The 27,291-nt window shown below is 40.3% G+C and overlaps 2 protein-coding genes across 3 annotated transcripts in view; one reads left to right on the forward strand and one right to left on the reverse strand.

Annotated features, from left to right (window-relative positions):
* The window catches only part of hecw2a (HECT, C2 and WW domain containing E3 ubiquitin protein ligase 2a), a 113,832-nt gene that overhangs the window by 80,865 nt on the left and 5,676 nt on the right, over positions 1 to 27,291 (reverse strand). For both annotated transcript variants that reach the window (XM_022663426.2, XM_022663424.2), the window contains exons 2-4: positions 22,535 to 23,125; positions 5,381 to 5,488; positions 3,884 to 3,978 (exon numbers count right to left, since the gene is read on the reverse strand). In XM_022663426.2, coding sequence (XP_022519147.1) covers positions 3,884 to 3,978; positions 5,381 to 5,488; positions 22,535 to 22,856 — 525 coding nt within the window. In that variant the 5' untranslated portion in view covers positions 22,857 to 23,125. The remainder of the gene's footprint in view (positions 1 to 3,883; positions 3,979 to 5,380; positions 5,489 to 22,534; positions 23,126 to 27,291) is intronic.
* Positions 22,855 to 26,979, forward strand: LOC125804933 (proline-rich protein 36-like). Its single transcript, XM_049484831.1, has 3 exons — positions 22,855 to 22,930; positions 24,896 to 25,108; positions 25,253 to 26,979. The coding sequence occupies exons 1-3, from the start codon at positions 22,855 to 22,857 to the stop codon at positions 26,977 to 26,979; spliced, it is 2,016 nt and encodes a 671-aa protein (XP_049340788.1).

Genomic DNA, 27,291 nt, shown 5'->3' on the forward strand with positions numbered 1-27,291 from the left:
ATGACAAGAGCTTTCCTTAAACGAAAAACTTAAGACACTTGTGCTTACAGTAAAATAACTTTTTGACAGCTCAGGAAGGAGTGACATTCCCTGACAAAACCCTTAATCGGTTTGTAGATTTCAAAGATGAAGAGCGTGGCCTACTACTCTGTGGTGGTAGGATTCAGTCTTTCAGCGAAGAGAAAACTGCAGTACCCGTTCTTCCATATGAGGCATGGCATCTACACTATTAGCCCGGGAAACCCACAATGTGAATCACGAAGGTGTAGCAGGAACACTCTTAAGAATGAGGAAAAAGGCTTGGGTAGTTAAAGGCCGAAGGATAGTCGCAAATATTGTGGACACCTGTGTAACGTGCAGAAAAGTAAGTCCAAAGCAATGTCAACAAATAATGAGTGACCTTCCTCCAGAACGAACTAAACCAGCAGCTCCCTTTGAGTTTACCACTGTGGACCTGTTTGGACCCTATGAGGTAAAGGATGAAGTAAAGCGGAGAGTGAGGCTCAAACTCTGGGGAATTGTATTCAGTTGCATGGCATCCAGGGCCATACATGCAGATATTGTGAGCAACATGTCAGCAGAGGGATTTCTGCTAGCTTACCAAAGATTTACTTCATTGAGAGGGCACCCAAAAAAGGTATGGTCTGACCCTGGCAATAACTTTATAGGGGCTAAAGTTCCTAGACCACCTGGAAAGGTCAGGAATGTAATGAGAGTTTGGCAAACATGACAGAGTGGTCATGGAAGACCCTTCCTGCAGACTCACCCCACAGAAATGGAGCAGCTGAGGCAGCTGTTCGCACAGTGAAGAGAGCCCTGCAGAATTTGGGTGGTGATGGCCACTTACATGGGGAGAATTTCAAACGTTTATGTGTACATGGCAGCCAATCTAACAAATGAAAGACCTATAGATGCTAAAGCTCAAGTCCAAGAGGAATGCGTGGAGTACGTCACTCCACGCATCACTCCAGCCTGCTTGAAGGGAGACCCAGGTGACTTCCAATTTGAGAGTTACCCATACAAGAGATTGAGAATTATCCAATCAGAGGTCGACAAATTCTGGAGAAAGTGGTGTCAGTTGGCAGGCCCAAACCTATTCGTCAGAAGCAAGTGGCACACGAGAGAGGAACGTGACTGTGGGTGACATTGTTTCGCTAGCTGATCAAAATGCCTTAAGGGGTCAGATCAAATTGGCCAGAGTAATCAGAGTAAATACTGATAAGAAGGGTGTTGTGAGACATGTCAAAGTGCGAACATTTCCGAGCTACCCAGTCATGATGAGTTACCAAGTAAGGACTCTATAAAGAAAAGCACTACAGTTGTGAAAACGCCAACCAAAAGGATTCCTGCTGCAATCCTCCACAGAGACTTCAGGCGTCTAAATGTCTTGCTACCAGTTGAAGAGCAAAAAAGCTAGAGCTGGCAGTTTCTACAGAACAGTGGTGTGACCTCCTTGGGTTTAAAAACCAGGAGTTCAAGTGGGAGGTGTGCTGCCAGATACTAAATAGATAGAGACTTTTATTTTGAAGTGGAGATTTGGTCCTTGCAGCTGCCCTGCTTCACTCTGCTTCACAGAACGTTCCAGAAAGCCCAAGGAGAGTGCTGTGTGAGCTGGAGAGAGAGAGAGAGTGCTGTAGAAAAACTAGCAAATTAAATCTAAAGAAATAAAAGGAGAAAAAGCTCTACCTACTGGCCATCTACCGGGATATCACTGGGGAAAGATTTTGAACTTTACATTTTAAATGTTGATGCTAGCATTTGTGAGTTTAAATATTATGTAGAAATATATTGTTGATTTAGTGCTGTGCAAGTTAGCTAGCTCACAAGCAAGTTTCAGTTAGCATGAGGCATAACCATGTTATTTTTTTTATTTTTTAATTAAGTTTAATATAAAACACTTGTATGTTATATTTAATTTAATTGCTAAGAGTAGCTTTATTTCCTGTTGATATACGGAAAAATGCATACTTAATTTAAGCAATGTTTCTATTTTGAAACTATTTCTAAAACACTATTGTGTTTTGTATTATTATGGTTTTCAACCTAATTGTAAACTAAATGAAGAGAAATCCTTCAATAAATCACCAAAGAAGGAGATCAAAACTGGTTTATTGAGTTGTGCCGTAAAAACCCCAGTAGTTGGCTAAGGCTCCTTTCAAGTTAAAGCAGAGGTTGAAGCAGATTTTGGAGTAACTTGACAGTGAGAGATGGAATATCAAAAAGAAAATCTAGAAAATTAAATAATTTTTAAATAAAAAAATAATTTGCATTTCATTAAGAGAAATAAGCATTTGATCCCCTAAAAACACAACTAATGTTGGCTCCCACATACCACTGACACACCCTAATCTCAGTAAAGTCATTACCTGCATGAGAGACACCTGTCCCAAACTGTCAGCTGTATAAAAGGCCACCTGCCAACAGACTTAGTGACACTCCAACATCTTCATCAGTTAGGCAAGACTAAAGAGCTGTCTCAAGATGTTGGGGACAAAATTATTGTCCTACACAAGGCTGGAATGGGCTACAAAGCCGTAAGTAAGAAGCTGGATGAGAAGGTGACAACTGTTGGTGCAATTATTCAGAAGTGTCAATCGGCCTAGGCCTGGAGCTCCATGCAAGAAATCACCTTGTGGAGCATCATTGATCATGAGAAAAATAAGCCAAGAACTACACAGTAGGAGCTGATTAACAATCTCAGCTGGGACCACAGTCTACAAAAAAAACATTGGTAATACTTTGAGACTTTATGGTTTAAAATCCTGCATTGCACGCAAGGTTCCTCTGCTCAAGGAGGCTTACCTCAAGGCTCAACATCCACCTCAATTTCGCCAATGAACATATTAATAACTCCGAGAGAGACTGGGAGAAGGTTCTGTGGTCAGATGAGACTAAAATTGAGCTCTTTGGCCTCAACTAAACTCAACGTGCTTAGAGGAGGAAAAATACAGAATATGACCCTAAGAACACCATCCCCACTGTCAAGCATGGTGGAGGAATTATTATGTTTTGGGACAGGCCAACTTTACTGCATTGATGAGAAGATGAATGGGGCCATGTATCACAAAATCCTGGGTGACAACGTCCTTGCCTCCTCCAGGGCACTAAAAATAGTTCGTGGATGGGTCTTCCAGCACGACAACGATCCAAAACATACAAAGGAGTGGCTCCATAAGAAGCGTATTAAAGTCATGACCCATGCAGGTTCTGTGGTCAGATAAGACCAATGTGGAACATTTTGGCCTAAATGCAAAGCGCAATATGGGGAGGAAAAGTAACACTGCTCATCACCCTGAACACAACCATCCCCACTGTGAAACATGGTGGTGGCAGCATCATGCTGTCGAGATGCTTTTCTTCAGCAGGGACAGAGAAGCTGGTCAGAGTTAATGTTAAGATGGATGGAGAAAAATAAAACAGGGCAATCCTGGAAGTAAAACCTTTTGAAGGCAACAAAAGACTTGAGACTGGGAAGAAGATTCACCTTCAAGCAAGACAATGACCCTAAACATTCAGCCAGAGCTACAGTGGAATGGTTTAAATCAAAGAATATTCATGTGTTGGAATGACCCAGTCTTACCCAGACCCAGACAAACCCCAAAAGCACTTACAGTTGTAATTGCAGTGAATGGTGGCTCTACAAAGTATTGATATAAGTACTGAATACTTTTTCATGTCACACTTTTAAATTTTTTATTTGAGAAAAATTTTTAAACTGTAATTGTTGTTCTACTTCACACTTATGTAATACTTTGTGTTTGTATATCACTTAAAATCTCAATAGAATAGAATACTATACATACTATACATTTGTTGTTGTAAGGTGACAAAATGTGGAAAAGTTTAAAGGGGTATGAGTACTTTTGCAAGCTAATGTACTGACCGAAACTCTGGGGTTCTTGACAGTGATGCAGGGTGTTGTTGCCCTCAGGGCTCCACTCACGCCATGGTAGTATTTGAAACAGACCCTGGTCTCCGCTAGAAGAGAAACAGAGACAGTATATTTCAACAAGTAACATGGTCAGAATCCGAAGTCTGGTAGTAAGACCAAAGATCTATATGTGTTAATTAGTGGAGGATTTTGTGAAGAAAAAGCACTAAACTAAATTACAATCTTCAAGCTCTTGTGTTTGGGCATTGGTATCTGTCACTGTGAATAATTAAATAGAAAATGAAAAATGCCATAAAAAGCCAAAAAGTATTGTAAACAATATTTAAAGCAAGTTCTATTTATAGATTATTATTTTGTATGTTTTGTACAATGTATCCTGAGATGGTGGGACCCCCAAAAAAGCTGAACTCAGACCTTAATTAGCTTTTAATTAATTAAATTAATTAGTTAATTAAGGTATCTGATACCAAGATATGTTTTGAAAAAAGGTGCAGAAATTTATCAAAACAACACCTCTCCATCTGCTAAACATGGGTTTGTGTTGCAGCCAGTGGAACAGGGAAAATGGAGGAATGGATTTGATTGTAATAAATTTCAGAAAATTCTGAAGCAAACATCTCCCAACAGGTAAAAAAAAGGTAAAGATGGAAAAGAGGATGGCTTCCACAGTAGAGTTGGGAAGATCCAAAGATATTTTCAGGTATAGATACACAATATTTATCACAATCATTTGGATATGCCAAATATATTAAAAAGCTGTTGGTTAAATTCTGCTCTACACTGACTTTACACTCTTTATACTGCGTTATAAAGTGGGTCAGTGTTGTTTAAGCCTCAATATCCACAGTATGTTCAGAAAATGTTTATTAAGGTTTGAGTTAAAGTTTATCTATCACAAAATACTGTGCTAAATATTGCATATTGTGAAAATATCTTTAAATATCGCAATATAATATTTTTTATATCTTCCCACTCTAACCATGAGCATTATATTTAAAACCAAATGACTATTAACAAAACATATAATTAACATTGCAGATAGTAAAAGTATGTTAAATTATTTTTTTTATTTTTTATTGCTAATTCGTTGAAAAAGCGTAAATCCAAATTAATTTATTTGTGCACTCCTTTTTTATGTTGAATCCGCAATAGTTCAACATTGTTTATATGTGTTGTTTGTATTAAACTTTACTTTCATTAATATCTATATTTTGCTTGTATTCTAGTTTATACTGTGTTGGTCTTGCAGTGTAGAAAATAACCTTTAAATAATAATAAATCATATTTTTTGTTTGAAGGATGCACAATTCTGCTACAAGCATTTTTGTGAGTGTAGAAGAGCTCAGCCCAGCCATCAGAATTTTAACAGTAACTGATGTTGATATTAGTCCATGTTAAATAAAGGCTTTTATAGGATATTTTCACAATTAACATTAAAATATGCAACACATATTGAATGTTCTTTGTTGTCAGGGACATGATGCTGACCTTCCAGGAAGTATGGGCCAAGCTCCAGCCTCCACACGATTTGCCCGCACTGCGTCCCGTTCACGCCGCGGTTCTTACAGTCCCACATGTTCGATGGACAGGTTTCATCTAAAGAAAGAGGAAAGGGAGCGTTTACTGTAAGCCTCTGTACCATATGGAAATTTTGAGCTAAAATGGCAAAATAAATAAACCACAATGTAATCACAGCAAGCTAAAGAGAGAGCTAACCGGGCAGCTAGCGAGCGTGAGTAATGCCTGGCAGCATCTGTAAACTTTATTCATTTATTCTTTATTGATTGATTGTGATGCACAATCAATTTAAAGCCATTATTTATTTAGCAGTGATTTTATTATTTATGTACTGTACAGTACAGCATTCAACAGTGTTGTCTCCAAGTTTTCAATGGAATGAAATCTGATTTCAAATAAATATATGAAAAGATTATTATATGCTCCATTACTATTATGCCTTTAGATTTTTTCCATTACCAGATTGTTTTAATGACTGAGAAAGTAATAGAACATTGTGAAAAAGTTATACTGCACTATTATCCAAAAGGATATTTACCTATATCTTTGTAGTACAATAAATGGTACAAATAACAAGCAATATGAACAACAACTTTTGTATTCTATCATAGCTTTAGGCAATCCACAGGGAGTTTGGCATCATCATAAAAGACATTAATAAAGCAGCACAGTATATATCAACAGCTTCTCTATATATTAGATATATGGTAACACTTTGCAATAAGGAACAGAATTAACAGTAGTGAACACAATAATAAACATTGTTTAATGGTTATGTAATGTTCCAAATAATTATTAACTGAAATTACTAAGAATATTATTAAACCTTATTAAACTATAATGCTTAAGAGTTTTCAAACATTGTAATGACTATATTCATGTCTTATGTCCTGTTAATAGGGGTGTAACGGTATGCAAAAATCACGGTTCGGTTCGTACCTCGGTTTTGTGGTCACGGTTCGGTTCATTTTCGGTACAGTATGGGAACAAAATGCAGAACCAACCAGCGTGTTGTTTATTTAACCAAAAAATTGCCAATAAACAAACTAAAACAGTTAATACATTCAAAGTGCTGCTTGGTACTATTATAAATTAAATTAAATATTCTCAAATGATTAACCAATGATAAAATTTTAAATATTAAAATTAAAATAATAAATTCCAGAATTCATGTGTTATAGTATTCAATTTTACTCAATCTTCATATTTTTTGCCAAGAAAATCAGTTTGTCTATATTGTCAGCAGTGAGAGCAGATACACCTTTAGCATGTGCTTAAAACCAGCATCCTCAACAACTGAATACGGTCTAGGATCCGATGCTATAAAAGCCCCAATGGACGCTGTAATGGCTTTAGCCCGATCTGAATTGTGAATGAAACGCAGATATCAGTGGCGTTTGCACATCTTCTTTTATTGTCACGGTAATCTTAGCACTTGGGTGGCGCTGTCTCAGGTGACTTAGCATGTTTGAAGTGTTGCCCGAAACATAGACGACCTCAGCAAAACAATAACGACATACCGCTTTTGTTTTATCCACTTGTCTTTATCCGTCGCAGGTTTTCACTGGGAAACCGAAGAGCTCCCAAACGAAAGCAACTCTTTTGTGATTCACAAGAGCACGAATCACGAAAGAGTTGCTTTAAACATATCAAATAACCTCCCTTTTACTAGTCCAATCACGTACTGGCATCTAATGAATATTAAATAGCCACATGTAGCAACAGGCACAGACCTAGTGTAGAACATATAAACCGACTGTATTCGTTCGGTACAGCACTGTACTGTACCGAAGGTCTGTTCGGTACGGTTCGGTACGAATACATTATACCGTTACAGGCCTACCTGTTAATAAATAGTTGAGACATTCTGTCGTAAGTACTATTAATTTACTGTAATTAATGCACACTTACTGTAATGTCGTACTAGATATATTTCAAAAGCTACAGCATTTAGCAGAGGACATGTGTACTAAACACAAACACAGACCAGATCAGGATGTTCTATATGCCACACTCAATACATTCCTGACTCGCTCCGTGTCTCACCTGAGTGCTGCCTGATTTACCATTACCTGATTTTTAAAAAGGTTAATCAGCATGACCATCATGAACAAATGCAGTGCACTGCCCAAAAGCTGGTTAACCGGCTAGTTTAATAGCAAATAGTTTGACCTGGATAAGTTTCACCTGGATAAGTTAGATTGGAGCTGTTTATTTTCCCCAGAAGCCCAGGAAACCTTGTTAGGGCACATGGTGTACTTTTATGAGCAGCTCTGGCAGCTAGAGAAATGAAACTTGGCTGTCTTCTAACATTTGGCACCACTAACTTCCAGAAATGACTACTGAGCACAGTCAAAAGCACTTCCCAGCCCTACAGGGCTTATTTATCTGACAGAGAGGAACAGTATGCTGTTGGGGGTAGGAGTACTTAGATGGTTTAATTATTTTATTTCCATTTTTTTTTTGTTTATAATATTTTTCAGACATGTTTATTATTGTGAGCTCACTGTTCCCTAGAATCACATTCAATCCAGTATAAATCAGATTATAAAAATATATACACTTTCTAAGCTATAACAAACTATCCTCCTAAGATCACATAAGATGTGTGTTTATGTCTGCAGATTTATCTCAGATTTTTCTGTCACCTTTTGTTAAATATTTCACATTTTAGAGTTTTGCTTGCAATCGGTGACCCCATATAAGGTATTGTTCTGTAGAATGTGATGTAAACGGGTAATACCTTTTTCTTGTAGTGAGTTTAGTGTTTGTGCTCTTGTGCACTTTTCACCAAACTGTCAGAGCTGATGATATCATTGTTTTTTTATACAGGGCTGGTGTTTAAGTATTGTGTTGTCCTAAAACGGTAAGTCTAAGATTCTATTTCATCACCTAATATTTGTTCCACCTATGTTCATGTTTTATCTGTTTAGTTTAGTAAATTTAGTTTTATCCATTTCATTATATATTGTAATTGATTTGCAGAGAGGTATTGTTTTAAATTGGGTGTTTTAAGTTCTCTCCAAGTTCACTGTTTTTTGTGATGTTGGTAATTTGACTGTAGGTTGTTTGTTTTTCCAATACAGGAGGGCGTTGAATTTGAATCACTGAGAAGAAGGTTCATCCATTGTTAAAGATCATTGTTTACAGTGAGTAATGTATTGAACTTAAGTGCGTGGAGCTTGAACTGCTGGGTGGAAATCTTGATGCCTAGGAATCAGTGGCGGATGCTGGTCCTTTTAAGAGGGGAAGCTCAATTTTGGCCTACATCTTAAAATGTGTCGGTTTATTTATACGTAACTTCTTGATGGTTTTATCAAGAGGCATGGCCAACAGTACATTTTATTTGTTACATCACTTTCAGTCAGCCAGCTCACTTGGTCATACCAGGACAGCTGAAAAGACCTGTTACTTCTCCCTACCTTTTGCCCCAAAATAATCTGAGCAGTTGATCTGTCCTGCTGTTTAACTCAAAGTTTTTCTTCGTAAGAAAGACTATCAAATGGCCTCGCCAAAATCCGGTCCACAACATTCAAACTGTCTGCCATTATGTCTGCCAAACTGTCTGGCACGAGGCTAGTGTGAAGTGTGTCCGCAGGTAAGTGCTTTGTGACGGTGAAAGGGCTCAGCAGCACCTGCTGGACAGAAACTGCGATAGAAGTCAGAAAGAGGGATATAAGTCAGTCTCCAAACACAAGTAGCTACAAAAAGCACCAGAAATAGAAGCTGGATTTGTCGCTAGTTGTTTTAAAAAAGAAAATGCCGCTGAAAGGATTAGGAAAGTCTCCGGTTCAACTCAGAACAGAATGAAAATTAAATGCTCCTAGCTCGGATGTTTACACCAAAAGATTGCTGATTCGCTCATTTCGCTGTCAAACAAAAAGAGATTAAGCCTCAGACAGATCATCCAATCATCATGCAGAAGCTGAGCGTCCGGGCCAGCCGAGGCCGGCCCACTGCCCCATAGACCCCCAGAGACGCTGAGCATCCGAGGGGTGGGACAAAGCCCAGCATTTATCCAATGACTCGTCTCGTTTCGAAGCACTCTTTGCTTAGCTTTTAAACTCTGTGGACGCTCAGCGTCCGCAATGCTTAAAGCACTGTGAAGCTGCAGGAATGAGTGAGAGAAAAGCTGCGGCGTTACCAGTGATAAGAAGCTGATTCTGAACGCATATTTAGTCAATGACATGTACACACAACAGTATATATTTGATCACTTATTTTTTGACATTCAGGGGAAGCTGAGCTTCAATTGCAGTCTTAGAGCAATCACCTCTGCTAGGAATGTGATCTGTTGGGTACACATAGGCATGGGGAGGGGCTGGGTTTACTGTATCTGATAAATTAATGTTAAGTGGTAGGAAAATCTTTCAATACTGTGTGTAGTTTAGGGAATTGACGAGAGTAGATTATGGAGAAACAGTAAAATGTCATCTGCATACAGGTTGCTTTTGTGTTCTGTAGTGTGGGTCTGGATACCTCTGTTCATATAGCTGCTGCTAATGGTTCTATAACAATTGAAAACAGGAGGGGAGAGAGAGGGCATCCTATGTGTAGTGTGAAATTCTGTGCTATTAGTTCATTAGTATTGACTGTGGTCTTTGAGTAAGTGTATATATAGTTTTTATCCGGCCTATAACTAATTCTCCAAAACCTAGTTTATGTAACGTAGCGAACAGGAACTTACAGTTGACTTCTAAACTGGAAATTCCAAGGGAACAGTGAGTCAGCAGTATATCCACCAGTTCTAATGACAGTGCCTCTGTGGACAACTAACCTCGCACACCTCCCTGAATTATCGGTGACAGCAGGCAAAAAATGGGCAGAATATAAGTGCAAGATTCCCCGGGCTGTTTTACTAAAAGGCTACAGCACCTGGATTGAAGGTTACAGTATGTGCAAAATGTGAAAGGTAGCCATGTAATCTTAGCCTGCTTGCTAGATAGTTAGTAACTAACTAAGTTACTGTAGAAAAAAACCTTGTAGTTTGTCTAACTACAGTCCAGGCAAATAACATGGCCATAGTTTCCTTTTTGAACGTTCACATTCCAACCAGTGTCTTAAAGAAACACTCTTGACTTTTTTTTTTTACTTTTATGTCCACATTAATGTGTAATATGAAATCAGACATTGAATAAATGTTAACACAACTGTTAAATGGCAAATACAGTCCAGCTAAGCATAGAGTGTAAAGCAGAGAGTGTACACTCTAGTAATGTCTGTTACACGTTTGAAGCAAATGGCAAAAAAAAAAAAACTATAAGTACAATTAAGTCTTAGTTTTGTTGACATGGGATTTATAATCAGTATTGCTATTTATCTTTAAGTCATTAAAGTCATTCTTTTATAGCAGTTTTATATCCCAGTCAACATTTAATAGTAAAATAATTAGCCAAAAACTGACTTTTACTTACTCATTTCTGTTCTTGCCTCTACTGACTTCTCTCCTCCTTAAGCTTTTTTTCATTGCCTGGTGATTTCTGGTTACATTGTATTTTTCTCTCTCTCTCTCTGTCTCTGTCTCTCTCACCCTCTCCTTCTCTCTCTCACTCTCCCTCCCCCCCCCTCTCTGTATCTCTCCCCTCTCTCTCTCTCCTTGTCACGCTGCCCCCCCTTATATTGTTATGTTCTTCTGGTTCTTATTGTTGTAGTCAATCTTGGAAAACTGATTTTAGTGTGGACTTGTACATGTTTGCGGGAACAAGAGAGGGAATAGATTTTTATTTATTATAGATAATTTATTTTGCAGATATTTTGTTTCTGTTGCTAATAATCAGTTTTCTTTAATGACCAATTTAAATGTACAGCTATTTTAACCCTATAACACCACAACTTTTATTCTGTGTGCCCAGTGGTAAACAGCAGGACCTACTGCCTCCCAGTTTCCATACTGAGGAATTATGGAAATACTTTAGAGCAATCTAGCAGAGGTGCTCTGATATCTGGAGGAAGACTTTCGGTGATCAGTTTCATCATTCTTCATCTAACAAAAATCCACATTAAGTTAATATAAACCAATACATAACCCTGACATTCTGAGACCAAGCGATTTTTGACAGCCACTACACAGGATGTATAATAAAGATTTTTTTTTACTGTTATGTTTTGACATTGCAACAATTCAATTGGCTTGAAATATTCTTAAATGTCTCAGGGTGTATGGTGGATAGAATAAAAAATCTCAGGATGTCATGCTGGCTCTGTTGGAAGGTTAGTATTGAGATGAGAAAGACACTAGGTAAAATGGAAATACATGTAAATATAAACAGAATGTAATGATTTACAAATCACATATAATCATAATTTAGCCACAGTAAAAAAGTCAATAGAATACCATTTTAATTCAGAAAGAAACAAACACATGGCCCCATTGTTAGCCATTGTTTTCCAGGAACAATTAGCCTGTTAAACTCAAGCTGGTTGAAACAGTTAAGTTAATCTGGTTAAGCTGGTTAAGCTGGTTAAACTGAAATGTTTTAGTTTGAGTTAGACGGTTAAGCTTGTCTACAAGCATGATCAACCTAACCATGCTAATCATTCAGTATTGTGGTTGGCCCCTGGGGTTAGGGGCGTGGCCACTGTGACCCGGAAGGAGGAAGTACACAGAGATTCACAGACACGGGGAGTAAATTAACTCAAAACGTACCTTTATTGGCTTTTAAATGCCCTCCACCACACCCAAAAAAACTTAAATAAACATAACTCGGCCCAGTGGGGCTCTAGAATTCAATAGTTTACTTTTAAAGTCTGGGTTTTTTATGCCTGTCCCAGCTGGTGGCTTAAACAGTCCTGATGCCGCTCAGCTGGGACTCAGCTGAGCGTTCTGGCGTGGGGCGGACCCACAGCTCCTCTGCCTCCTCACGTCACAATTTTAAGAAGGTAATTAATAACTCTAGGTTGTTCAGCATATCCACACTGTTCCCGCAGTATGACCTCAATCAGCTATACTTAGTTTTGTGGTGTATCATGTTTATACACATGCGTACACTAATGAATCTGGCATATAATATTTACAATTATAGAGGATTTATAATACACTCATTTTATTTACATACGTATGTACATTATATGTACATAGCCACTGGTACTTACCTCTCATCATTGAATTTAAGGTGATTCAGGCTCATTGCCACAGGTGTATTAAATCCAACCTCTAGCCATTTAGTCTACCTGTACCAGCCATTAGTGAAAGAATGGGCAGAGCTTAATAGCTGGCTGAACTTCAACCTTGCAGGGAAGTGCACTCAGAGCACTGTGTAAAACAAATCATGCTCCTATAAAATAATGTGAGTGCGGCTTTGCAAATCACACTGCCCTCCACGAACCCGCTTTTAATGAGCAGCTGAGAGACAGATTACGTTTATAGCATCATTGAATGTCTGCTTAGCTGTTGAAAAGGAGAGCACTCGAGGGACGGGCCCCTTGTGAAGGTAATGAAGTACGGAGGCCGGCTGGTCGATACCCCAGGGCAAGGTGCCCAGATCGTTTCGCTATCATATTTTTGCTGTTAGAGATCGAGATCCCAGTCTTTAAGGCCAAATAAAAGGTGAAGGCCCTTTATTTATTTTATTATAAGACACTTTATTTATCTGTTTGTGCACTTTTTTCATTGATGTCTTTACATTACATTCCTATTCTTAAATTGTTTAGCGAGCTTAGCAGTTTAATACCTGGTGCTAAATGAGATGTTGAATTTATCATTTTTATACAATTTTTATATGGTCGCCAGTTATAAAATTAATTGAATTAGATTAATTAATTAATTAATTAATTAATAACACAATACATCTCAGGGTTTGGCTTTTACAGGTAACAGGAATTCTAATAACCAAGTTATTCAGAAAACACACTGAAATAACAGGTTTTGTAATATAAAATGTATTTTATTAAATCACACAGATATGAGTAAATAATTCATTAAAATGTCATAAATGTAGCCATTAGATATCAAATCATAGTGTATAAATATAAATCAGAATCAAAAGAAAAACACGTAATAATACTGGTATAGAAAGGAATAACTTGTCAGATTAATAGAACTATTCAGTAAGGATTTCTAAATAATAAACTAAGTGTAGTGAGATCAAAACGAACAAATGAGAACGAAAATATGTAGATAATTAAGATATTTTAGGACCTACAAAGATCATCTTTTTCGACAAATAACTAAAAATGAATCTATACTAAGAAATGAATTAAGGACAATAACCAACCAGACTTGACCAACCAAAACACCAATTGATTAAAGTATACCCAGATGCCTTACTCTGAGACAACCACAAAGGGGCTTGACATTGGTCCGCGTCTGCTGTTCAAACCTCTTGGTCAGCTGACATCTTGCACCCCTATCAGGTCCAACGTGAACCAGCGGTTTAACACCAGGTTGACCAGTCTGCACCAGGGGCCTCATGTACTAAGACTTCCATGGACTTCATACTAAAATGTTCCGTACGCTCAGACCTGAAAAGTTCCGTACGCAAAAAAATCTGGATTTATCAAACTGTGCGTAGGCAGAATTCCAAGTACTTTCTCTTAGTACATCGCAATCAACATGAAATCAAGCACAAATGCACGAAAACATCACACCTGCCACGACTCCTCCCTGAATTACACAGAGTATAATGTTATAATAATTATAATTATTATTATTATTATTGTTATTATTATTATTAATAATATTAGATACGTGTAGCGTATAATTACCCATGTTTTAAATTGTATTATTCTAAGATGGATAATAAATGCTTTCATTTAAATGCTTTAAATGAGTTGCTTACCAAGAAGCCACACGTGACTCACTCAGCTTGTTTTCTTATCCTCTTAGCTCTTGGAAATCTAAAACGGCTTATAAGCCAGTCATCATCATGGGCTAAAAAAAAACATAATCGTCACGGAAAATGCGCTCTCAGTGAATTTGGCCATTAGCAATATTTTCCAACAATGCCAACTCTGCTATCTCCAACAACTCCAACGCAAACTTTTATGCATGTTTATATAATCTAGGCTAAGTGGAAACACTTTGAACGATTATTTCTGTAAGCCAATGAAATTGTCTGTTTAATTTGATGGTAAACATTGCTTACTACAATGTGTGCATAAAGGATATCTTAATAGTTGTAATTTCAATGCATCGCCTCTAAGTGTCTCCAAATAACAAAAACACAATACATACGCACAAAAAAAGGCATACACCCGAAACAAAAATGCCTGGGGGGAACGCACTTCCTCACGTTCAAGTCAAATTTAGTACATCTGACCGTGAGCATGAAATATGGCATACGCAATGTTTTTGTGCGTATGCACCTTTAGTACATGAGGCCCCTGGTCGACACGGGGGAGAGCCTCCTCTGCAGCTGGCTTGACTGGTGTACCCTTTCAATGATCCTTTGGTTGGTCTGGCTGGTTTACTGTATTAACTAGCTTGGCAGAATGACTCCGTAGATCATAAAATAGCTTAATTATTTTAAACTAAAATACTAAAATAAAATAAATAAACTAATACTACTCTCCGTCTGTCCTTCCTCTAGACTCACTCCACTCTGGACTAACTAAAACTGTCTGTGTCTGTTTGGACCTGCCTTGGGTTTGAGGGCTTTTGTCCTTTTTGTCCTTTGGGGGAAGGCAACCAATGTGTCTGTGTTTTCACTGGTTTAGGAGCAGTTTCAAACCTTAGCGGGAAGATAATCTCTTTAACAAAGAGCCATAAAACTACCCCACATGTTTCACCACAATTTGGCTAGTGAGAAATTAATACTAATATACCAAACCAAAAGAAAACTAAATTAAACAGTGGATCAAAATACAATCTTCATCACACCAGTTCATGTAGATAAATTCAAGAAACAACAATCTTACAATTAAATCACAATAAATGTAAATTATATGTTTTGCCCACAAACAGTTTTGTAACATTTAAGATAATCCTGAAATAATCAACAATGGATGGTACCTTGTCAAAAAGAGATCAATAGTCATGTTACTGTTTAAACCCAATTAAATAATCGAAAAGATAATGCAACATGGATAAGCCACTGATAACCAAATAAAGCTAAATCATCAAATGCTAGTTTAACTTTGTTGATTCAGACTTGACTGTGTAGGAAAATTTAATCAGGACAGCATCTAAACCCACACACCAAAAGTGGCATATTATTTAGTAATACACGGGTATCCAACACAAGGGAGCAGGCAAAAATCAAAGTCGGTAGAAAACAAAAACAAGATCATACACGGAGAATAGCAAGGGCAAGAGAAACGCTTTGTATTGTAGGATTTACCAAACAGATACTCGGCGAGCGTGAGCATGGTCCTTAAATACTGTGGGTAATCAGTACTCGGGGCTTCCTGGTGGCGTCATGTGACGTGACACGTGTAAAACAATGTCAAGTCACTGTATATTTTAATTAGTTCTTCTTTGTGAAAAACCCTCTTCCCTTTGTAGTGAATGTTTAGATAAGGCTGCTGGCCCTTAGCCTGTCGATCGGAATTTATGACTGGTGTGAGTGAGTCTTACAAGCTGACAATGGAATCCCAAGCTAAGAACATTTATTTTAACTAAATGACTCTTATTTTTCAGTGCTTTGCTGAAATAACCAAGCATAAACCTTTTAATTTGTCATAACATTTCTGTGGATTGCGTTTCCTGTGGGTTTTAGCAAGTCAAATTATATTATATTATATTTGCAGTCAGGTCTTTGTCCTGGTGATGGTACTGTTGGTCCACACAATTTGGAAACTTAATAAATCATTGGTTGTTTGGCTCTACAATTTCAGTTAAATTTATCATATAGCAGACAAACACAGTGATATTTCAGAAGTGAAATAAAGTTTATAGGATTTACAGAAAATTTGCAATAATTCTTTAAACAAAATTAGGCAGGTGCATACATTTGGACACTCTTGTTGTTATATTGATTTGAATAACTTTAGCACTAATTACCAACATTTGTTTGGTAAGCTTATTGACCCTTGAACTACATCCAAATATAAATATGAAAAAGAGTTAAGGTGGCCAATTGCAAGTTTTTCTCATCTTTTTATATTCTCTAAAGAGAAGATAACATGGAAACATGGGAGCCTCAAAACAACTCTCAAATGACCTGAATACAAAGATTGTTCAACATCATGGTTTAGGGGAAGGATACAAAAAGCTATATCAAAGATTTCAGAATCAGTTTCCACTGTGAGATACGTAGTGAGGAAATAGAAGACCACAGACACAGTTCTAGTTATGGCCCGAAGTAGCAAGTCAAGAAAAATCTCAGATAAGCAGAGGAGAAGAATGGTGAAAATAGTCATAGTCAATCCACAGACCAGCTCCAAACACCTACAACATCATCTCGCTGCAGATGGAGTCACTGTGCATAGTTCAGCTATTCAGCACACTTTACACACGGAGAGGATGTGGGAGAGAAATGCGTGTGCACAAACAGTGCTTAAGGTATGCTAAAGCACATTTTTTCAGGCCAGTTTCATTTTGGAATAAGGTGATGTGGACTGATGAAACTAAAATTTATTTGGAGGGCGGTATGCATGGCGGAAAAAGATCAGTGCAGGTACTGGGAATCTTGTTAAAGTCACATGGATTCCAGTCAATATCAGCAGATTCTTGAGAACAATGTACAACAATGTGACAAAGTTAAAGTTTCACTGGGGCTGGATATTTCAACAAGACAATGACCCTAAACACTGCTCAAAATCTACTAAGGCATTCATGCAGAGGAACAACTACAGCATTCTGGAATGATCATCTCAGTCCCCAGACCTGAATATGTGGTGGGATTAAAAGCGGGAAACCATCAAATATTTTGTAAAGAAGAATGATCCAAAATACCTTCAACCAGAAGCCAGACTCTCATTGGAAGCTATAGGAAGCGTTAAGAGGCTGTTATTTCTGCAAAAGGAGGATCTACTAAATATTGATGTAATTTTTCTGTTCCTCTCCTGAAAACTGTTTATTTGGGTGAGTAACGTGCTTCAGTTTATTTACAGTAAGCTTAGATTTCCAGATGTCCACTAAGGCTTGCTGCACCAGCGTTAGCATAGCTATCCGCTAGCACGCTAGCTAGTCACCTAAACTAGTAAAGTTAACCCAAACTTAAACGACAGCGTTACACTGAGTAATCCTGCGTGTTCTGGTAAGACAGTGAGATATTAGCTAGCGATTCGTCCCCCGTAGCTTGTTTTAACACGGTAAACAAGCAGATTACAGGCTGATAAAACTCACCTCTGAGAGAGTTAGCGCTTAGCATCTAGCTAATGCTAGCCAGGCAAAGCAGCACAGACTTACAGGCCGATAACTCACCTCTGAACGGTGAACGCTTAGCGATTAGCATCTAACTCTAATAATACTGCTCCAGCAGTATTAAAAGTACTAAATTTAGAAAATACTGATCTCTGAACAGTGAAAAAGCTAGCTAGCTAAGCGGTTAGCATCTAGCTAATGCTATTGCTGCTCCAGCCTCGGAGCGGCACGGCTCTGCACGGAGTGTGTGTTTACTGCTCCTTACACCTGACGGGTAAAATTTAGATAATACTGATCTCTGAACAGTGAATAAGCTAGCTAGCTTAGCGGTTAGCATCTAGCTAATGCTATTGCTGCTCCAGCCTCGGAGCTGCACGGCTCTGGACTCTGTATAGCACTGAAACTCTCTATAACGCTGCACGGAGTGTGTGTTTACTGCTCCTTACAACCTGAGAGTAAAATCCATACAAAAGGCGCACCGTATTATAAGACGCACTGTCAATTTTTGTGAAAATTAAAAGTTTTTAAGTGCGCCTTATAGTCCGAAAAATCCGGTAGTTTGGAAGCCCTCTTGTTTAATTAGCCCTCAACCCTCACGCTTTTCAGCGTGCTTTGTTTACCCCTCTTTTCCTTTCTCTCACTCACACTAGGCGTGATTTTTTTTGTCTGCTTGTTTTCACATTCTGCCCGTTCTTGGTGGCTCTTTATAAGCCCGGTTAGTGCAGGAAGTCCCGGTGATGGCCCGGGTTCGATCCCCCTGTGTTATATTGTCATATATTATAATAATATATAATATTGTTGTATATTATAATAATATATATAATAACAATTATATATTTATTTTATTATTATTATTTTTCTTTTTATTCGGTTTACCTGCTTTGAGATCTACTGTTCTACTGTTCTACTACGTTCAACATCTCTCTGGGCTGGAGAGCTGTCTATCTGTAGCACTCCATCCCACTACCATAATAAAACACTCCTGACTAAAATAGACTATGGTTAATAGATTATGAAACTTTTTAATTAATGACCCAATATAAATCACCTCAAAATAATCAATATATAACCCTTTACAATCTTTTCACATTAACTATTCCCTGTGAGGTTTGATATCAGCCGTTAGCTGAACCTGTCCTGGTTTAGGTGTATAGAATCAGTCCTCCAGCTTAAGAGTGGCAGTGGTACTGTGGACTCAGACATTCAGGCCTCCCCTGAGGAAACCCCAGAGTCTAGAGTTACAGGATTGAGTTCTGGATCATTCACCTGATCTATAATGAGGGAATGTGACCAAGGTTATCTCAGAAACTGCTAACTGCTACTGTTTGAAAGTTAACCAAAATAGCAATCTTTTATTTATTAGTATGATTGTTGTTTTCATTCATTGTTCCTCTCCTTTACTTCTATTTATTTTCAAAAACACTTTTTAACCATTTGGAACACCTACAGTGTGAACAGAAAGTATTCATACCCCTTTCAATTTTTACTTATACTTTATTTCGCATTAATGTACATTCATCACCCAATATTGACAGAAAAAATAGAAATGTTGGTCAATTTATAAAAAAAAAAATTGAAATATCACCTGGTCATAATTTTTAGACCATTTGCTCAGAATTGAGTAGAAGCACCTTGTTGAGCTAGAACAGCCATGAGTCTTCTTAGGAATGAGGCAAGTTTTTCACACCTGGATTTGGGGATCCTCTGAAATTCTTTCAGGCAGGTCCTCTCCAGTTTTGTCAGGTTGGATGGTGAACATTGGTAAACAGCCATTTTTAGGTCTCTCCAGAGATGCTCAATTTGGTTTAGGTGTGAGCTCTGGCTGGGTCAGTCCAGAATGCTCACATTCTTGTTCTGAAGGCAGTCCTTTGTTATTTTTGCTTTGTGATTAGGGTCATTGAACCACAGAACCTTCAGCCCAGTCTGAGGTCCAGAGCACTCTGGAAGAGGTTTTCTTTCCAGGATATCTCTTTAATTGGCTGCATTTATCTTTCCTTTAATTTCAACCAGTCATTCTGTCCATGCAGCTGAAAACCCCCCATAACAAATTGCTACCACCCAACCATTGTTGGAATTGTATTAGGCAGGTTACGAGCAGTGCCTGGTTTTCTTCACACATACCGCTTAGAATTAACACCAAAAGGTCAGATCTGATCAGACCAAATAATCTTATTTCTCATAGTCTGGGAGTTCATGTGTAACTCTATGTGGGCTTTCATATGTGACTGAGGAGAGGCTTCCGTCTGGCCAGTCTGTCATAAAGCCCAGACTGGTGGAGGGCTGCAGTGATAGTTGACTTTGTGGAACTTTCTTCCATCTCTCTACTGCATCTCTGGAGCTCAGCCACAGTGATATTTGGGTTCTTCTTTACCTCTCTCACCAAGGCTCTTCTCCCACGATTGCTCAGTTTGTCTGGACGGCCAGGTCTAGGAAGAGTTCTGGTCGTCCAAAATGTCTTCCATTTAAGAATTATGGAAACCACTGTGCTCTTAGGAACCTTGAGTGCTGCAGAAATTATTTTGTATGGCCAGATCTGTGCCTTGCCACAATTCTGTTTCTGAGCTCCTTGGCAGTTCCTTCAACCTCATGATTCTCATTTGCTCACATGCACTGTGGGGTGATTCTCATGATAATTCTCGTGACTTTACATAATATAAATATTTTATGTGTTGAACAAAAAAATGTACTTGATACCATAAATGATAAATTAATTTAACACTAACAGTGTTGATTTAACACTGCCAAATTTCCTGTGTACATATATATATATATATATATATATATATATATATATATATATATATATATATATATATATATATATATATACATAAAACAATGTCATTGATGTTTTTACTCTTTTGATTAGTCTAATGGTTATATTCATTTTTTGAAGACTGACAGAGATTGAACGCAAGAAGGCAGCAGCCAAGGCTGAAGTTTCTTGAAATTTGCTTGTTTTTCTGGTTCCATGTTTTATTACACAATTGCCTTAACTAAGTTTCATTACTGTTACATTTATTCTCATTACCGTTTTATTGTGTTCTCATTACTGATTAAATTAATCATCAAAGATTTTTTGAACCGTTGATCTAGCTTCGTCATTTACTGTAACAGTGATGAGAATTATTCTGGATCATATAAGATTCAAATGATAATAAAATAATCAATATAGTAAAATACACATTCTATTTTAGGTTCTCAACTTGAAAAAATGCTGCAATGAGGTGAAAAACTTTGTGTTAATGTGAAGGTCTTCATGAGAATCACCCTGTGAGTTAAATATGAGTGTCACAGCAAAGGGTCTGAATACTTATGACCATGTGATATTTCAGTTATTCTTTTTTAATTATTTTTTTTTTACATAAAAAACATTTCTGTTTTTTTCTGTTAAGATGGGGTGCTGAGTTTACATCAATGAGAAATAAAATGTCCTTTTTTTTATTTTAGTTAAAAATTTAAAGGGGTCTGAATACTTTCCATACCCACTGTAAATGAACACCAAGTAAACACTCGGTGCACCACAGCAACCTCCTTGCAACACCTTAACAACCTACAGCTTTACCATAGCAACACCCTAGCAACAGTTCCTAACACCTTAGTAACTCCCAGCAACACCTTGGAAACTGCTTAACAACACCTTAACAAATAATTAGTTGAAATTAAAGGTGGTGTTTCTGGTTCTTCCATCTCAAAACAAACTAATAAAGTTCCAGTGTTCTTGATGCAGGCAGGCAGCAGAGCAAAAGGCAGAATGAGAGCAGTGTGTTCGTCTTATAAGATCAGCTTAATCACTTAATTGACTTAATGGTGAGCAGCTTCATCAGCTAAAAATGAAAAGCGAAAAGCTCAAAACTCAGTATGGATTTTTCACATTATCTGCTTAAACTGAGCAATGAAATACTTTTTTTTTTGCTTACTTTTACCTTATTCTTTCACATGAACCTGAATATTGCCCTTTATTTTGGAAACCAACCCAATATCCATGACTGACTCACTGACTGACTAGCTGGCTCGCCACATACACACACATGCGCACACGAACAAACACACAGGATGTATCAGGACTGGGATATCACGTCAGAAAACAACAGAATAAAAGAGTGCTGTTTAATTTTGTGTGCAGGAATGTGCATATTGGCCGGAGAGAATGTACATTATGATTTGCAGTGTCTGAGCCACTAAAAAGACAGGAAAAGCTGTAAGAATGCATCATTAGCACGTGTTTCACAGTGCAGAGGGTTATTAGGAATTGGCTGCGTAACTATAGAGGTTTTTTCCATTCAGCTAAGAACCAGCCTTTTGAAAGTACTCTGCTCTCTATTCTCAGTTGTTATGTGCAGGTTTTATCGTCTTCCTTTATTATCTTACCTTGTGATAGGAGACTGTGAGCAGATTGTGAGCAGTAACAGTAACAAGAACCTTACATTGTCAGCGAACAGGAGATATTCAAGGGTAGTCATTCATGTTGGGGCCAATAATATTGGTCTGCAGCTGTTTGAAGTAACTAAGGCTAATATTAAAGAAGTGATCAGAACCCATCCCAATGAGGCGTGGTGATGAAGCTTACAGCAGGCTTCTGTCGCTGAATGGTTGGATGTCCAAGTGGTGTGAAAATAACCATGTGGGCTTTATAGACAACTGGTTAAAGTTTAGGTCATGCTCTTTACCTAGAAACCTGCTGTTAAGCTATAAGTTCACATATGAAGTTATGATGGTGTTACCTTTCCATGGTATAATGCTGCACAAACCAAACATGACCTTGAGGGAAGTTACTGCTAACTAATAATGAAAACATGCTCTTAGTAATAATAATTGTACAAAATTTGATAAGCAGTTACCTCAGGAAAAATCAATTACAGAATAAATTCAGCTCCTACCTATGTGGTAGAGTCCGATCCAGTCAGTGGCATCCACCTCCTCCTTGATGTCCCAGGAGATGACTAAGTTCTGCCCACGGTTGAGGGTAAAATCCAACGTGGAGGCCGTAAGTGAAGAGCGACCTTGGGAACTGACCAGGTCAGTGTCACTGGTGGCCCTGGGGAGGCTGGGTGCAGTTCCGCAAGGGTCGGTCCCGCTCCGCTCGGACAGGCTCCGCAGGTTCTCCGGGCTCAATGTATGACGCAGGTGAGGGCTGCGTCTGCGCCCAGCGGCCTGCTGATGCTCCCGAGCGGCCAGGTGCTCCCGCCCCTGGGGCGCCATGGCCGGCGCCTGCTGGGAGCGGGGCCTGGACGGGAGGACCGCTGTAGCGAGAGAGGGGCGAATGGTGGCTGCCGGTGGAGGAATGAACCAAGAGGACTGGGGGGGTTTAAAAAAAGTGTTATGGGCAGGGAAATATGAAAGGAGAAAATGTCTGACAGACTTTAGATAGAGCACTATCCTACAGCACAGAGAAAAGTCTGGAAAGTCTTCAGAATCGGGACGTAATCCAAATTCACAGGCTACTGCACCTCAACGACAGCTCTGCAAACCTGAGAAAGAAATACAGAGAGGAAGAAGACAGTAAGAGTAATAGGAAGAAAGACAGAAGCATAAATACTGACACATCCCCATGCACAGCAAGAGCCTCCAAATGATTTTGGCTAAAAGGAGGAGCTAAGAAATCTCTGAAGAAGCAGTCTTCATTGGTCATTAGTCCTTAGCAGTGCTTCAGCTAAGCATACTAACCTCAAACTTGGGAGGAAAATTGACCAAAAAGGCATTTTAGCATGCAGAACAACACACCCACCATGCCCACTGTACTTCACAATGGAGCCAAACTGCGAAAAGCTTACAGGAGACACTGACAGAATTTTATCAGACAGGTGGAAAGTCAGTAACTCGGAGGAAGGCAGAGAGATGGAATTAGTTTTGACTGGATTTATGTAAAACGGAGAATATAAAACATTATCAGAGTGTGGTTAATGACTCCGGCAGAACTGAATAAAACAGCCTAACTAAAAGCATAGAGCCAGAAGGTAACATAGACACAGAGGCTCCCTGAAACACTGGCATCCACTCACTTCACCCTCCACAAACCTGAGTGACAGTGTGCAGTGGGAGAACAACAGCACCAGCATCTCAGTTTACCATCATTTTGGTCACAAGAAAATTTGTTGTCAAAATTAACACGCCTGCTTACCAAGCAATTAGCATCACCTTAGCAACCACCTAAAATACTTTAGTGAATGCCTAACAACACCTTAACAACCACCACAGATATGATAGCAACCACTTAGCAATACCTTAGCAACTCCTTGAACACCTTAACAACAATGGTGAACAATAGCAAAACCATAGCACCCACTTAGCAGTGACCTGGGATTCCATAGCAAACAAGTATCCAAAGGTTTTAGTACACTACTATATTAACCATAGTTTAGCCAAATGTTTTTTGGACTTTAGCATATAGCCAACATTTTTTGGGTTCCAGCTTTTAGCCAAAGCTTTTTGGACACTGCTATATCAGACAAAAGTAACAGCATTCCACAATTTTATCCAAAACTTTTAGGACTTTAGCATTTAACCAAAAGTCAACATAGCAACATCTCTTCACACTCTTCAGACAGAAGCAACTTAGGACACTTATTAACATATTTTTATCAAGCCAACTTAAAGCATTTAAAACTTTCGATTTTCAGTTTTAGTAATTTCAAGGAAAGTAAAATAAACAATATATATTTAGGCTATTTTATGTATGCAATGGTGAAAAAATGGAAACCTGCAAACCTGCTCTCTGTTTCCATACTTTTGGAGGTGACTGTAATATATGTGTGTGTTTCAGTTTCACGTGTTCAAAATGATCAGCTGAACATTAATTTGAGAGGTTGTTCTTACTGTAGGGCAACTAATCAACTTAAATGCTGAAGTAGTGCTAACACTGGAAAAATCTTTAAAGAGAAATTTCCCTTTCCTAAGTTTGTTGAATAATCATTATTTATTTAAAAGGAACAAGCAAAGCCAGTTTTCACAAAAAAAACTGTTAAACTGAGTACACAAGAGTGTGCCATTATTTGCCATTTATTTTAACTGCTGTGGCAAATCACACTTACTCCATCTACAGTGATACAGCAGAGAATTCTCTTCCATACAGATCTGTGCTGTTCAGCTGTTTAGTTCCCCATCTACCCCCAGCTCTGTGCTGTTCCCTGTTCCACACCCCCTACCCAGACATGTGCTGTTCTCCCAAAAAAAAAAATCCCCCGGACGTGTACTGTTACTGCCTCTCCCCTATGCTTATCCCTCTCCTCTCCATTCTCCAGCCATGTGCTTCTCTCCTCTTCACCCTCCAGCCCTGTGCTGCTTTAGTCTTCACCCTTCAGCCCTGTGCTTCCTCCATCCACCCTCCAGCCATGTGCTGCTCTCCCTATCCAACCCTATCCCTGTGCTGCTCTCCTCTCCTCCCTCCAGTCCTGTGCTGCTCTCCTCTTTACCATCCAGCCCTGTGCTGCTCTTCCCATCCACCCTCCAGCCATGTGCTGCTCTCCTTTCCACCCCAGCCCTGTGCTGCTCTCCTCTCCTCCCTCCAGCCCTGTGCTGCTCTCCTCTCCACCCTTGAGGTCTGTGCTGCTCTTCTCTCCACCCTCCAGCTCTGTGCTGCTCTCCTTTTCACCCTCCAGCCCTGTCCTTCCCCATCCACCCTCCAGCCCTGTGCTTCCACCATCCACCCTCCAGCCCTGTGCTTCCCCGTCCACCCTCAAGCCCTGTGCCTCCCCCATCCACCCACCAGCCCTGTGCTGCTCTCACTATCCACCCCATCCCTGTGCTGCTCTACATATCCACCCCCAGCCCTGTGCTGCTCTCCTCTCCACCCTCCAGCCCTGTGCTGCTCTTTTTTCCACCCTCCAGCCCTGTGGTGCTCTTCCCATCCACCCTCCACCATTGTGCTGCTTCTCCATTCACCCTCCACCCCTGTGCTGCTCTCCTCTTCACCCTCCAGCCCTGTGGTGCTCTTCCCATCCACCCTCCACCCCTCTGTGGCTCTCCATTTCACCCTCCAGCTCTGTGCTGCTCTCCTCTCCTCCCTCCAGCCCTGTGCTTCCCCCATCCACCCTACAGCACTGGGCTTCCCACATTCATCCCCAGCCCTGTGCTTCTCTCCTTTCCACCTTCCAGCTCTGTGCTGCTTTCCTCTCCGCCCTCCAACCCTGTGCTTCCCCCATCCATCCTCCAACCCTGTGCTGCTCATCTCTCCACCCTCCAGCCCTGTGTTTCCCCCAGCCATCCCCAGTCTTGTGCTCCTCTCCTCTCCACCCACCAGCCCTGTGCTATTCTCCTCTCCTCCCTCCAGCCCTGTGCTTCCCCCATCCATCCTACAGCACTGTGCTTCCCCCATTTACCCTCCAGCACTGTGCTTCCCCCATGCACCCACCACCCCTGTGCTGCTCTCCCCATCCACCCTCCAACCCTCTTTGGCGCTCCTCTATACCCTCCAGCCCTGTGCTGCTCTCCTCTCCAGCCCCCAGACCTGTGCTGCCCTCCTCTCCAACCTACGGCCCTGTGCTGCTCTGCCCTTCACCCTTCAGCCCTGTGGTGGTCTTCCCATCCACCCTCCACCACTGTGCTGCTTATCCATCCACCCTCCACCCCTCTGCTGCTCTCCTCTTCACCCTCCAGCCCTGTGGTGCGCTTCCCATCCACCCTCCACCCTTCTGCGGCCCTCTATTTCACCCTCCAGCTCTGTGCTGCTCTCCTCTCCACCTTCCAGCCCTGTGCTTCCCCCATCCACCCTACAGTACTAGGCTTCCCACATCCATCCCCAGCCCTGTACTTCTCTCCTTTCCACCTTCCAGCTCTCTGCTGCTCTCCCCATCCACCCACCACCCCTCTGCGGCTCTCCTCTTCATCCTCCAGCCCTGTGCTGCCCTCCTCTCCACCATCCAGCCCTGTGCTGCTCTCCTCTCCACCCTCCAGCCCTATGCTGCTTTACTCTCCACCCTCCAGCCCTCCTACCCACCCTATGGCCCTGTGTTGCTCTGCTCTTCACCCTCCAGCCCTGTGGTGCTCTTACCATCCAACCTCAATCACTGTGCTGCTCTCCACATCCACCCCTCTGCAGCTCTCCATTTCACCCTCCAGCCCTGTGCTGCTCTCTTCTCCACCTTCCAGCTCTGTGATGCTTTCCTCTCCGCCCTCCAACCCTGTGCTTCCCCCATCCATCCCAAGCCTTGTACTCCTCTCCTCTCCACTGTCCAGCCCTGTGCTGCTCTCCTATCCACCATCCAGCCCTCGGCTTCTCATCCACCCTCCAGCCTTGTGCTACTCTCAGCTCCACTCTCCAGCCCTGTGCTTCCCACATCCATTCCCAGCCCTGTGCTGCTCTCCTCTCCACTTTCCAGCTCTGTGATGCTCTCCTCTCCGCCCTCCAACTCTGTGCTTCCCCCATCCATCCCGAGCCTTGTGCTCCTCTCCTCTCCACCGTCCAGCCCTGTGCTACTCTCTAATCCACCATCCAGGCCTGTGCTTCCCCCATCCATCCTCCAGCCTTGTGCTATTCTCAGCTCCACTCTCCAGCCCTGTGCTTTCCACATCCATCCTCAGCCCTGTTCTGCTCAAATCTCCACCCTCCAACCCTGTGCTGCTCTCCTCTCCACCATCCAGCCCTGTGTTGCGTTATCCTACACCCTCAAGCCCTGTGCTGCTCTCCTCTCCACCATCC

Source organism: Astyanax mexicanus, chromosome 11, assembly GCF_023375975.1.
Source record: "Astyanax mexicanus isolate ESR-SI-001 chromosome 11, AstMex3_surface, whole genome shotgun sequence".
In the NCBI taxonomy this organism is placed as follows: Eukaryota; Metazoa; Chordata; class Actinopteri; order Characiformes; family Acestrorhamphidae; genus Astyanax; species Astyanax mexicanus.

Coding starts and splice junctions, on each gene's coding strand:
- LOC125804933 (XM_049484831.1), top strand. CDS start 22,855: ATGGCCGGCGCCTGCTGGGAGCGGGGCCTGGACGGGAGGACCGCTGTA. Junction 22,931..24,895: donor GGGGCGAATGGTGGCTGCCG/GTGGAGGAATGA, acceptor TCCATTCTCCAG/CCATGTGCTTCTCTCCTCTT. Junction 25,109..25,252: donor CCCATCCACCCTCCAGCCAT/GTGCTGCTCTCC, acceptor TTCACCCTCCAG/CCCTGTCCTTCCCCATCCAC.